This window comes from Balaenoptera ricei, chromosome 5, assembly GCF_028023285.1.
Source record: "Balaenoptera ricei isolate mBalRic1 chromosome 5, mBalRic1.hap2, whole genome shotgun sequence".
Lineage (NCBI taxonomy): Eukaryota > Metazoa > Chordata > Mammalia > Artiodactyla > Balaenopteridae > Balaenoptera > Balaenoptera ricei.
The window spans coordinates 129250338-129264873 of NC_082643.1; the positions used below are offsets into that span (position 1 = coordinate 129250338).

Genomic DNA, 14536 nt, shown 5'->3' on the forward strand with positions numbered 1-14536 from the left:
CCTTTTCCAGAATGTCGAATAGTTGGAATCACCCAGTGTGTAGCCTTTTCAGATTGGATCCCTTCACTTAGTAATAGGCATTTAAGGTTCCTTCATGTCTTTTCATGGTTTGATAGCTCGTTTCTTTTTACCACTGAATAATGTTCCATCATCTGGGTATGTGACAGTTTATTTATCCATTCACCTACTGAAGGATATCCTGCTAGCTTCCAAGTTTTGGCAATTATGAATAAAGCTGCTTTAAACATCCATGAGCAGGTTTTTGTGTGGACATAAGTTTTCAGCTCCTTTGGGTAAGTACCAAGGAGGGCGACTGCTAGATTGTATGGTAAGAGTATGTTTAGTTTTGTAAGAAACTTCCAAACTGTCTTCCAAGGTGGCTGTACCATTTTGCATTCCTACCACCGATGAATGAGAGTTCCTGTTACTCCACATTCTTGCCAGCATTTATTAGTGTTTTCAGTGTCCTGGATTTTGGCCAATCTGATAGGTGTGTAGTAGAATCTCATTGTTGTCTTACTTTGCAATTCCCTGATGATATCTGATGTGGACTATCTTCATGTGTTATTTGCCATTTGTATTTCTTCTTTGGTGAAGTGTCTGTTAGGTCTTTGGCCCATTTTCTAATCAGATTTTGTTTTGTTTTGTTTTTTTAATTGATGAGTTTTAAAAGTTCTTTGTATATCTTGGATAATAGTCCTTTATCAGATGTGTCTTTTGCAAATACTTTCTGCCATTCTGTGGCTTGTCTTTTCGTTCTCTTGACAGTGTTGTTTGCAAAGCGTAAGGTTTTCATTTTAATGAAGTCAGTATATCAGTTATTTCTTTCATGGCTCGTGAAATCTCTCCTCAACGTTTTACCAAATGCTTTTAGCAGCTACTGATGAGTATTCCCCTGGTCCTCTATTTCATTAGAGTTGCAAAATATTAACCTTCCAATTCTATTATTTCTGCTGTATTTCTTAACCTAGAATTCTATAAGGAAGAATTTTTTTTTTTATCCACTCTTTGTTTACTCTGGAATTCAATTTTTACAAGAAAGGAAGGATAAATTCTTGTTTATTTCTTTGTATTCAATTTATCATTTTCAGAATAATGAGTTGGTACCCTAGCAACTCAGAGATATGATTAAGTTTTTAAGTATCATTATGAACTCATGGGGTTTATTTATTTGATGTGCTTAATCCAGTTCAGTCATTGTTTTCACTGGTGATGTCCCCTAAAGTTTGCTGCTATGTTTTCATGAACTATGCTAATATTTTCATTTTTAACTTCATTGCTTTCTGGCTCAAGATTTCCTAGGCTCGTGTAATACTTTGTGCTTCAGACTGTTTTTTTTTGTTTTTTGTTTTTAAGGAGACTGGATCAGTGGGAAATTGAATTTAGAGACCATAATCTAGATGCTAGGAAGCTTACTTTCTGGGTTGTTACTGCTCCTAGATCTTTGAATATTTCTTTTACAAGGGCACTGGATTTACCATATTTTTCATTGTATGCTCCTACTTTTAACCCCCGATATTGTGTATCTTTTTGCTATACAGAAAAACAGCATTAACACAATTCAGTTAAGTTTATCAGTCATTGGGTGGGGATATACTTTTTTCTAGTCACAGTTGTACAGCCTGGTATACATACATTAGATTTTGGCCCTTGCTTTCAGGGAAGCACTGAGACTTACTGTTAGCATTTAATGGAATGATATGTAAGAAAATAAATTTTAATTTAATAAATCTAAAAATAAATGGATAAAATGCAGAGGTGGTACAAATAAAGAATTGATTAATTCTGTTGACAGAAGATGTTTAAGGAATGCTATGCATTCCCAGGGAAAGTAACATTTATGCTGGGTATTAAAGGAAGGATATGAGTCTAACTGGGTGTAAAAAGATGAAGGAAAGGGACTTTTAGTTAGAGGAAAAAGCGTATGAAAAGATATGAAGCAAGAAAACAGGAACAACAAGTAGGTTGCTATTTGGGGCACCAAGGTTGAAGTGGAGAATGACAATAGATGAGGCAAAATCAGGAAAGTCTTATATGCCGTGATAAAAAGCCTATACTTCTCCTATAGGCAACAGGGAAATGCTGAAAATTTTTAAGTAGAAATGTGAAATGACCTAATTTGCTCCTCAGAATAATCATTCTGGCAACAGTAAAGAAAATGGATTAGGAGGGAAAATGTCAAGACAGAGAGATTAGGTCTTAGAGTGGTAAGTTCACTTTTTGAGTTTACAAACTTGCCTCTAGAATAGTACTTGGCATATAGTAGTAGGTACTCAATAATATCTGTCAAGTGAACAAAAGGTTATTGTATGAATCAAAAGAAGTTGAGGGCTTCCCTGGTGGCGCAGTGGTTGAGAATCCGCCTGCCAATGCAGGGGACACGGGTTCGAGCCCCGGTCTGGGAAGATCCCACATGCCGCGGAGCAACTAGGCCCGTGAGCCACAGTTACTGAGCCTGCGCGTCTGGAGCCTGTGCTCCGCAACAAGAGAGGCCGCGATAGTGAGAGGCCCGCGCACCGCAATGAAGATGAAGAGTGGCCCCCACTCGCCGCAACTAGAGAAAGCCCTCCCACAGAAACGAAGACCCAGCACAGCCATAAATAAATAAATAAATAAATAAATTTAAAAAAAAAAAAAAGAAGTTGATAAGTCTGAAGAAAAACCACATAGAAATAGAGCCTGCATTTTTGACAATACTACTTGATTCATCTGCTTGCTTACTTAGTATTTTATCTTAAGATTTTCATAAACTAAGTAAAACAACCCAATAGAAAAATAGTCAAAAGGATATAAATGGCAAGCTCACGACAGGGAAAACTGAGTGATGACTATATGAAAATATGCTCAACTTCTCTAATGACCAAAGAAATGCAAATACCTTTTAAATCCCATGAGATGGAAAAAATATTTAAAAGTTTACACAAAACCCAGCCTTGACCAGGATGTTAAATCGTTGGGACATTTACATGCTGCTGCTGGAAGTATAAATTGGTGAAACAACTGTAGAAAGCAGGTTGACTATCAGTATTTAGTAAGTCAGAAGATGCACATGCCATTTGACTCAGCATTTCCATTTCAGCTATAAACCCTAGAGAAATGCTCACACCTGTATAAAGATACATGTTCAACAATGTTCATTGCAGCATTATTGATTATACCAAAACTTTGAAAGTAACACAGATGTCTTCAGGAGAATGAATAAATTTTGATATGTGTATAACAGCATGATATTCTGCAGTGAAAATGAATAATCCAAAGCCATATGAATAGACCTGAATAATTGTCACAAACAAAATGCTGACTGAACAAGCCTGCAAAATGATAATATAGTGTGATGCCACTTATATAAAGTTAATTATGCAAAATAATATTATTATATATATACAATAACAGATAAAAATACCAAATTTAAGAGCCTGGTTATCTCTGAGGAGGAAAAGCAAAATGGAATTAGGAAAGGTTACACAGTGGTCTTTAGCATATTTTTCTTTAAAAAAAAAGTCAGAAATAAAGCAAAATTAAAATTTAGTAGGGTAGGTGATATGTAGACAAGTGGTTTTTTAAAATTCTTTCTTATATATTTGAAATATTTCTGATGAAAAAATCCTCTGAGAATAGAGAATTTCAGAATTATCCTTGTTCTCAAAGTAAAATATTTTTCTAGCACCTAAATCCTTTTAACAGCTTTTTATTTTGCAGATTTGACTGATGAATTAGCTCAGAAGTTGTTTGATGTTTCAGAAATATCTTCAGCAACAATGGCCTGTTCATTACCCACAGCAGTTCCAGAATCTACTAGAATTTATCCTGCAAGGACACCCAAAACACCTCGAACACCTGGATTACAAGATCCAAACAAAACACCAAGATTTTATCCTGTTGTTAAAGAACCCAAAGCCATTGATATAAAGGTACGCAAAACACCAGGAATATAAAGCCTGCCATTTGTATACTTCAACATTACAAAATGATACTTTTTTAGTTTCTATCACGATAAAAATAATGTATATTTTAGGCTGCAAGAATTCATTAAAAAATGATATTTTACCATAGCGATGTCTTCTCAGGTTAAGGAATAACTTCTTTACAATGGGTAGTGTTAATTAAAGACGATCAGAAGGTGTAATGAGGAATCATTCTAAGTTGTATTTTTTTGAATCCTTGTGTTGAAACCTAGCAAAGGGCCTTGTGAAGTTTTGTAACTTGTATGTGACATATTTGAGTTTTGTGACTTCATATGATTTCATAATGTGTCATCCACCATATGAAAATGTTTGAGTTGGTTTACAGTCAGAGGGTTTTTTTAATTGACTTGTGAGGTTCACACTACTGAAGGTAATTGCAATGTTTGACTTCTTTTTCCTTAGAGTCCAAGAAAGAGAAAAACAAGACATAGTACAAATCCCCCTCTCGAGTGTCATGTTGGTTGGGTAATGGATTCCAGAGATCACGGGCCAAGAGCATCCTCTGTCAGGTACCGTATTTGTCAAACATTGCTTTGTTCTTGATTTTAAATTTGTTGAAAACAGTACTAATTAGATATTTGGGAACATTTAAGAATTAATATGTTAGCAAATTAATAGAACAAGAAAATAGTAAAAAGAAGCCAAAGAAGGGGAAATAAGTGGGACAGTTTTACAATAAGTATATTAAGGAATAATTCAGTAGGACAGTTGTTGTTTTTTTTTTTCCTTTTAAAGTAATTTTCACAAATGTGTGCTCTTCAATTAAAAATAGGTCTATTAAAGTTATTATCTTTGGAAAGATTCCAGATTTTTCGTAGCATAGTAGGTTCTTAGTGAGTTAATGTGCTAAACAATCCACGCAAAACTACATAAAGGATATGGAAATAAAACACATTAATATTTTGGAATTTTTCCTTTGGGGGGAAATAATTTAGATTAGCTGGTTATTAGCAGTAAGTGGTTTGTCTTTTAGTTTTTAATTTAAAAAAGAAAGACTATTATTTACCTCAAAAGAGATGACAGAGCAAACCTTTTACAATGCCAGTTAAGTGCATTATAAAAGTATGGTTATGTTTTGTCCTGTAGAGTGGATGCAGAGGTGATTTTACTAATTGCTTTGTGTTTCTTGAAAACCTATCTTGTGTTTGTATAGATATTTTCAGACTAATTATCTGATCAGCTTTCTAATTGGAAAATGAGCTTTAGGAAAAAGTGTTTTTTGACTGGTTAAGGGAAGGATTAGTTAGTTTCTTTCAAAGAAAAGCTAGAGAGTGTATCATGATCTGAAAATCTCCAAGTATGTCTTTCCAGGGATGTTAATTTGTTTCTTTTACATTTTGTTCTCATTAGATATATTTTCCTTAAAAGATAAAATGTGTATATGTTCTTCTTGCACACCTATTGTATACGAATAGTTATTTTGTATTCTAAGTCATTTTGAGAGTTTGTTTCTTTTATTTATTTATTTTTATCAGAGCAGTATATTTAGAGATCAGTAGATAATGGTGAAAAATGTTGCACTGATATGTAGCAGGGAACAAGGCAGGTACAGTCCCTGCCTTTCTGGAGCTTAATTCAGAGATGACAGGCAAGTATGAAGTTACAATAATGAGGGGTGGATTTTGTTTGCCAGCTTGTCTTTTAGAGGAGTTGTAGCTACACAGCAGACTTGAGCGGGAGGTACACAGAGCTCCCGGTACCCTCTGCATACCCTGCCTCCCCCACTGTAAGCAGTCATATCTTTGACCATCTACATTAATGTCAGTGCTGGCAGTGTCTTATATTCTGTTTGTCTCATCTGTTCTTTGCTCTTTTCTCCTACTTTCTTTTGGATCAGCTTAGTTTTTGTAATGATTCTATTTTATCCCTACTATTGTCTTCTTATTGTATCTCTTATTTTTTACTGGTCTTCTAGGGTTTATAATATACGTTTTAAAATATAATCTATTTTCAAGTAATATATCATTACACGTATAGGATAAGAACCTTACTGCAGTAAAGTTCCTTTTCCTACCGTCCTTTCTGCTATATTTTGTTATTAGTTTTCTTTAGACAATTATCTTTTAAAACAATTAACATGAAAAAAAGGAATTTTAAATGTATTCTCATTTTTACCATTTGCAATGCTCTTCATTTCTTAAACACTTCTTGCGCAGGTCTATTGGCAATGAATTCTGTTAGCTTTTGTTTATCAGGAAAAGGTTTCTTTTTTTTCCTTTTGAAAGGTATTTTCATTGAGCATAGAATTCTATGATGGATCTAGGTATGAATTCAGATTCATGGCTCATTCTGTTTGTAATGAATTTTAAGCATCAAAAGTGATATGGTTCAGTGAAATAGTTTTCAAACCTTTTTGTCTAAGGACCTCTTTATCCTTTTAGTTATTGAGGACTTCAAAGAGCTTTTGTTTATGGGAGTTATATAATGTAAAAGTAAAAAATTAAACTGAATTGAGTTTAAAAGTAAAACTGAAAACAATTAAATATTTATTCATTTAAAATAACAATAATAAACGTATTACATATTAACATAAATGACATATTTTTATGAAATATAATTATATTTCTCAAAACAGAAAAATTCCTGAATAGAGTGGCATTGTTTTAAAGTTTTGCATATTTGTTTAATGTTTTCCCTTTATATTAGATAACTGGATTCTCATGTGTTTCTATATTTAATCTTATAATTTGTTTTTTTATTGTTGAAGTAGAGGAATAAAATCCAAGAAAGGGAGGAGTATTTTAATAGCCTTTTCAGATAATTGTAGGTATTCTTCTTTGATATTATACTAAAGCTGAACAAGTGGTAATTTTTTAAAAGTTAGTTGCAGTGTAGAATCTAAACCATATATAAGTGACCTTCTTCTACTCAGTGAATTTTTCATACTCTGTTACATTAAAAGCCATTGGACTTCTTCCACTTTGAATGGCTCTTTTTGTCTATGCATGCATTTGTAACATCATGAATTGGTCATTTGGAAAAATTGATTAACTGAGTTATGCGGGCTTTTAAATGATGACACATCTCAGAATACAATAAAAAAAAAAATTACATTAAAAAAAATAACCACTAAGGAGAGTAATGTCAGGAAGATGGCAGAATGGGAAGGAACAGGAATCTGTCTCACCACTTAGACAACAACTGTATCAACAGAAACTGTCTGCATTGACTATTTTGGAACTCTACAGTCTATCTGAACACTTAAAGCTTCCAGGGGAAGGCGTGTCTGGTAAATGGTTAATATTCGTTGATATCAGCCTTTGGTGTAGTAGCGGCCATCTCCCACTGCCCCAGCCCTGTGACAGGCATTTGGGAAGATGGCAACCCACACCTCTGGTGTGGCTTGCTGGATCCAAAGTAGGCAATAAGGACCTTGTCCTCCAAATATTGGAGTTCTGTGTTGACTGCTAACTGCCTCTGGTCAACAAGGTACAGACACAGAGTCCAGTAACCATTGTTTCATCCCCACTGTCTGAATGTCCTTTTTTTTTTTTTCTTTTTTTCGAAAACAACCACTAATAGAGGGAAATTTAGAAAATTACCACCCATGCCCAAGGAAAGATGTGGGAAAAAACCTAAGGAGACTTTAAGCTTTTACCTCAGGCTTATCCCAGCACAGAAGCAGCCTACAATAGCTGAAAAAAAACAGCAAACCCTGGGGAAGAGGGAGAATTTGATTTCCAGAGTTACCACATTATAAGATTCAAATCTTCATTGTTCAACGAAAAAATCACAAGGCTTACAAAGAAATAAGAAAGTATGGGCCATTTGAAGGAACAAAATTAATTGACAGAAAATGTACCTGATGAAGCCTGGGTTCCATTCTTTCTAAACGAAGTCTTTAAAACAGCTGTTTTAAGGATACTCAAAGAGGTAAATAAAGGAAGATATAGACAAAGATAGCAAAACAATGTATGAAGAAAACAAGATTATCAATAGAGATAGAAATTATACAAAGGAACCAGAAAGGAATTCTGGAGCTGAAAATATAATAACTAAAATGAAAAATACACCAGAAGGCTCAAAAGCAGATTTCATCAAACAGAAGAAAGAGGAAAGAATCAGTAGACTTAAAGATGGAACAATTTGAATTATCAAGTCTGAGGAATAGAAAGAAAGAAGAAAAAACTAGCAGTGTCTAAGGGATCTGTAGGACACATGAACTAGCCCAATACACACATTGTGGGAATCTCAGAAGGAAAAGAGGAAAAAGGGGGCAGGAAGAATATTTGAAAGAATAGTGGCTCCCAATTTGATGAAATACATGAATCTACAAATCTAATAAGCTTAATGAACTTGAAGTAGGATAAACCCAAAGAGACTCACATTAAGACACTAATCAAACTGTTGAAAACCAAAGACAAAGAGAGAATCCTGAAAGCAGCAGGAGAGAAGAGACTCATCACATACAAGAGGTCCTTAGTAAATGTATCAGGCAGTTTCTCAGAGGCCAGAAGTCAGTAGACTGATATATTCAAAGTGCTGGGGGGAAAAAACCCCATCCACTGAGAATTCCTTATCTGACAAAACTGCCCTTCAAAATTGAGGGAGACATTCAGAGATAAACAAAGCCTGAGGGAAAAGAAAAGGAAACAAAAGACATATTGAATTAGAAAGAAGAAATAAAACTGTCTTTGTTCACAGATGACATGATTGTATATGTAAAAAGTCATAAATAATTAACAAAAACTCCTGGAACTAATAAGCAATTACATCAAGGTTGCAGGATATATGGTTAATATACAAAAGTCAATCACTTCCCTGTGTAACAACAATGAACTAGTAGAATTTGAAATTAATTAAGCAAACTACTGTTGGACTTCCCTGGTGGCACAGTGGTTAAGAATCTTCCTGCCAATGCAGAGGACACAGGTTCAAGCCCTGGTCCGGGAAGATCCCACATGCCACGGAGCAACTAAGCCTGTGTGCCACAACTACTGAGCCTGTGCTCTAGAGCCTGTGAGCCATAGCTACTGAGCCTGCATGCCACAACTACTGAAGCCTGCGCCCCTAGAGCCCATGCTCTGCAACAAAGAGAAGCCACTGCAATGAGAAGCCCACGCACCGCAACAGAGTAGCACCTGCTCGCCGCAACTAGAGAAAGCCCGCGCGCAGCAATGAAGACCCAAAGCAGCCAAAAATAAATAAATAAATAAATAAATAAATGTTTAAAAAGAACAAAATACTATTTACATTATCACCCCCCCCAAAAGAAATAGGTATAAATCTAACGAAATATGTACAAGATCTGTATGAGGAAAACTGCAAAACTCTCTGATGAAAGGAATAAAAAAACTAAATAAATGGAGATACACTCCATGTTCATGGATAGAAGACTCAATATTGTCAAGATGTCAGTTCATCCCAACTTGATCTACATATTCCATACAATTCCAATAAAAAATCCCAGGAAGTTATTTTGTGGATATTAACAAAATGATTCTTAAATTTATATGGAGAAGCAAAAAACCCAGAATAGCCAACATAATTTTAAAAAATTTTTTTTAATTTTTCCCTTTGTTTATTTATTTTTTTAAATTGGAGTATAATTGCTTTACAATGTTGTGATAGTTTCTGCTGTACAATGAAGTGAATCAGCTGTATGTATACCTATATCCCCTCCCTCTTGGACCTCCCTCCCACCCCCCCATCCCACACATCTAGGTCATCACAGAGCACTGGGCTGAGCTTCCTATGCTTTATAGCATGTTCCCGCTATCTATTTTACACATGGTAGTGTATATATGTCAATCCTAATCTCCCAGTTCGTCCCACCCTCCCCTTCCCGCCCTGTGTCCACCTGTCCGTTCTCTATGTCTGTGTCTCTATTCCTGCCCTGCAAATAGGTTCATCTGTACCATTTTTTCTAGATTCCACATATATGCATTAATATATGATATTTGTTTTTCTCTTTCTGGCTTACTTCACTCTGTATGACAGACTCTAGGTCCATCCACAAATAACCCAGTTTTGTTCCTTTTTATCAGAATAGCCAACATAATTTTTAAGGAGAAGAACTAAGTTAGAAAATTGATACTACCTGCCTTCACTGTAAAGCTACAGTGATCAAGACAGTGTGGTGTTGGTGGAAAAATAGACAAATAGATGAATGGAACAGAATGGAGAGCCCAGAAATAGATCCACATAAATATAGTCAAATGGTCTTTGATAAAGGAGCAAAGATAATCTTTTTAACTAATGGTGCTGGCACAGTTGGACATTCACATGCAAAGATTAAGTCTAGACATAGATCTTACACCCTTCACAAAAGATAACCCAAAATGGATCACAGACCTAAACGTAAAACACAAAACTATAAAACTCCTAGAAGATAACAGGAGAAAATCTACCTGATCTTGGATTGGGTGGTGACTTTTTAGATATGACACCAAAAGCAAAATTTGAGAAGGAAGAAATCAATAAGCTGGACTTCATTAAAATGAAAAACTTTTGCTCTGTGAGCGACACTGTCAAGAGAATGGAAAGACAAGCCCCAGAATGGCAGAAAGTATTTACAAAAGACATATCTGATAAAGGACTATTATCCAAAATATACAAGGAACTCTTAAAACTCAACAACAACAACAAACCTGATTAGAAAATGGGCCAAAGACGAACAGACACTTCACCGGAGAAGATATATAAATGGCAAATAAGCACATGAAGATAGTCCACATCATATTTATCAGCAGGGAATTGCAAAGTAAGACAATGGTGAGATTCTACTACATACCTATTAGAATGGCGAAAATCCAGAACACTGGCAACACTAATAAATGCTGGTGAGAATGTGGAGTAACAGGAGCTCTCATTCATTGATGGTAGGAATGCAAAATGGTACAGCCACCTTGGAAGACAGTTTGGAAGTTTCTTACAAAACTAAACATACTCTTACCATACAATCTAGCAGTCGCCCTCCTTGGTACTTACCCAAAGGAGCTGAAAACTTATGTCCACACAAAAACCTGCTCATGGATGTTTAAAGCAGCTTTATTCATAATTGCAAAAACTTGGAAGCAGCCAGAACATCCTTCAGTAGGCAAATGGATAAACTGTGGTATATTCAGACAATGGACTATTATTCAGTGGAAAAAAGAAATGAGCTATCAAACCATGAAGAGTCATGGAGGAACCTTAAATGCACATTACTAAGTGAAGGGATCCAATCTGAAAAGGCTACACAGTGTAAAATTCCAACTATTCGACATTCTGGAAAAGGAAAACTATGGAGGTGATAAAAAGACCAGTTGTTGTTTCTAGAGGTTGAGGGGAGGGAGAGATGAACAGGTGGAACACAGGATTTTTCGGGAGGTGAAAATACTGTGTATGATACTATAATGATGGCTACATCTCGTTTTACATTTGTCCAAACCCGTAGAATGTCCAACACCAAGAGAGAACGCTAATGTAGCTATGGACTTTGGGTGATTATGATGTGTCAGTGTGGGTTTGTCAGTTGTAACAAATGTACCACTCTGATGGGAGATGTGCTGGATGTTGATAGTGGGGGAGGCTGTTGTGTGGGGAACAAGGCATGCAGATGGTATGAGGGAGCTCTCTATACCTTTCACGCAATTTGCCGTAACCCTAATACTCCTCTAAAAGATAAAGTCTTTATACCAAAAAAAAAAAAAAAAAATCTGAAAGAGTTCATTACCACTAGATCTGCCCAACAAGAAATGCTAAAGATAGTCCTCAGTTTGAAATGAATGGACACTAGACAGTAACATGAAGCCATCTGAAGAAAGAAAGAACTTTGGTAAGAGTTTTGTTGTAATTTAATTTGTAACTCCATTTTTTACTTTGTATGTTATTTAAAAGACAAATGCATTAAAAAATTACTAATCTATGTTGTTGGGTATATAGTGTATAAAGATGTAATTTATGACATCAGTAACAGAAAGTGGGGAACAGAGGTGTATAAGAGCAGAGTTTTTGTTAATGTAATCCTCATGATAACCACAAAGAAAATATCTATAGAATATATGTAAAAGGAAATGAGAAGGGATCAAAATATTTTATTCAAAAGGAAAAGAAACAACACAAAAGTTAGGCAATAAGAGAGGAAAGGAGGGACAGCAAATCTATAAGGCATATAGAAAACTAATAACAAAATGGCAGGTCCTTCCTTACCGGTAAGTACTTTAAATATGAATAGATTGCATTTTCCAATCAGAAGGCAGAGATTGGCAGAATGGATTAAAAACATGATCCAACTATATACTGTCTACAAGAGACTCATGTTAGATTCAAAGACACAAATAGATTGAAAGTGAAAAGATGCAAATTTAAGAGAGCTGGGGTGGCTATTTTAATATCAAACAAAATACACTTTAAATCCAAAAAGATTACAAGAGGTAAGGACATTATATATTAATAGAAGTTTCATTATAAACATTTATGTAACTAATAACAGCCCCTCGGGAGTTATATGAAGCAAAAATTGACAGAATTGAGAGGAGAAATAAATAGTTCTACAAGAATAGTTGGAGATTTCAATACCCTGATTTCAATAATGCATAGATCAACTCAACATAAGATGATTAACAAAATAGAGGACTTGAGCAACATAATAAGCCAATTAGACCTAACAGACATTTATAGAATATTTCACCCAGCAATAGAAGAATACAAATGCATAAGTACACGTGGGACATTCTCCACAATAGACCAATGTTAGGCCGTAACAGAAGTTTCAATAGACTTTAAAAGAAATGTCACACAAGGTATCTTCTCTGACCACAGTGGGATGATGTTAGAAATCCCTAACAGAAGGAAAATGAAAATTCACAAATATGTGGAAATTAAACAACACATTCTTAAGTACCCCATGGGTCAAAGAAGAAATTGCAATGGAAATTAGAAAATACAGTTGGCCCTCCATATCCATGGGTTTCGCATCCATGAAGGGTTCTGTAACCAATCCTCCATGAATACCGAGGGATGACTGTACTTAGAGATGAATGAAAGTGGAAACAGCATACCACATCTTATGGGGTGCAGGAAAATTATAGATGTAAAAAGAAGAGAAAAAAAGAGAAAAGAAGAGAAATCACATTTAAAAAGAAGAGAAATCACAAATCAGTAGCCTAACATTTTACCATAAGGAAATCAAAAAGGAAGAGCAAACTAAAAACAAAAATAGCAGAAGGAAAGAAATATTAAAGATTAGAGTAAAAATAAACAATATAGAGAAGAGTAAAACAGTAGAGAAAATCAGTGAAATCAAAAGTTGGTTCTTTAAGAAGATCAACAAACTGACAAGCCTTTCTTTAGCTAGACTGCCAAGGGGAAAAAAGAAGATACAAGTAACTAAAATCAGAAATGAAAATGGAGACATTACTACTGACCTTATAGAGATAGAAGGGATTCTAAGAGAATACTATGAACAAATTACTATACATCAACAAATTAGGTAACCTAGAAGGAATGCATAAATTCCTTGAAACATATAAATTACCTAAACTGATTCAATAAGAAATAAAAGATTCGACCCACCTGTAAGAAGTAAAGAGATCAAATCAGGAATCAAAAATCCCTAACAAAGAAAGTTCTGGGCCAAATTGCTTCACTAGTAAGTTCTACCAAATAGTTGAAGAAGAATTAACACTAACTCTCTTCAGACTCCTTCAAAAAATTGAAGAGAAGGGAATACTTATTCTCTGAGGCCTGCATTACCCTAATACCAAAACCAGATAAAGATATCACAAGAAAATAAAATTATATGCCAGTATCCTTATGAATATAGATGCATATGTCCTCAACAAAATATTAGCAAATGAAATCCAATAGCATAATAAAAGGATTATTCACCATGGCAAGCGGGATTTATCCCAGTAGTACAAGAGTGGTTCAATACAAGAAAATCAACATTATACATCATATTAATAGAACTAAGGGAAAAACTACATAATCATATCAATTGACATAGAAAAGGACAAAATCCAACATCCTTTTATGATTAAAACCTCTTAGAAAACTAGGACTAGAGGGAAAATTCCTCACATGAAAAAAGCATTTATGAGAAACCCATGGCTGGCATTATACTCAATGGTGAAAGACTGAAAGCTGTCCCCCTAAGATCAGGAACAAGACAGGGATACACGCTTTTGCCATTGGTATTCACTGTTGTGCTGGAAGTCCTAGCCGGAACTAATAGAGAAGAAAATGAAAGAAAAGACATCAAATATGAAAGGAAGAGGTAAATCTATCTCTAGTCACAAATAATATGATTCCATAAATAGAAAATTCCAAAGAATCAACAAGAAAGAAACTGAAGCTAATAAACAAATTAGGCAAAGTTGCACTGTACAAAATACACATAAATCAGTTGTGTTTCTATATGCAGCATTGAACGATTTGAAAAGGAAATTAAGAAAGCAATTCTATTTACATTAGCATCTAAAAATTAAATACTTAGGAATAAATCTAACCAAGGAGGTGAAAGACTTATACACTGAAAACTGCAAAACACATTGCTGAAAAAATTATAGGAGACCTAAATAAATGGAAAGACAATCCATTTTCATGGATAGGAAGACTTAACATTGTTAAGACATTATTACAATCCA

The 14536-nt window shown here is 34.7% G+C and overlaps 1 protein-coding gene across 6 annotated transcripts in view; it reads left to right on the forward strand.

Annotated features, from left to right (window-relative positions):
• The window catches only part of LARP1B (La ribonucleoprotein 1B), a 130356-nt gene that overhangs the window by 103492 nt on the left and 12328 nt on the right, over positions 1-14536 (forward strand). For 4 of the 6 annotated variants that reach the window (XM_059923585.1, XM_059923586.1, XM_059923589.1 and 1 more), the window contains exons 13-14: positions 3700-3911; positions 4368-4474. In XM_059923585.1, the coding sequence (XP_059779568.1) occupies positions 3700-3911; positions 4368-4474 (319 nt within the window). The remainder of the gene's footprint in view (positions 1-3699; positions 3912-4367; positions 4475-14536) is intronic. The other 2 variants (XM_059923587.1, XM_059923588.1) reach the window with 2 other exon arrangements.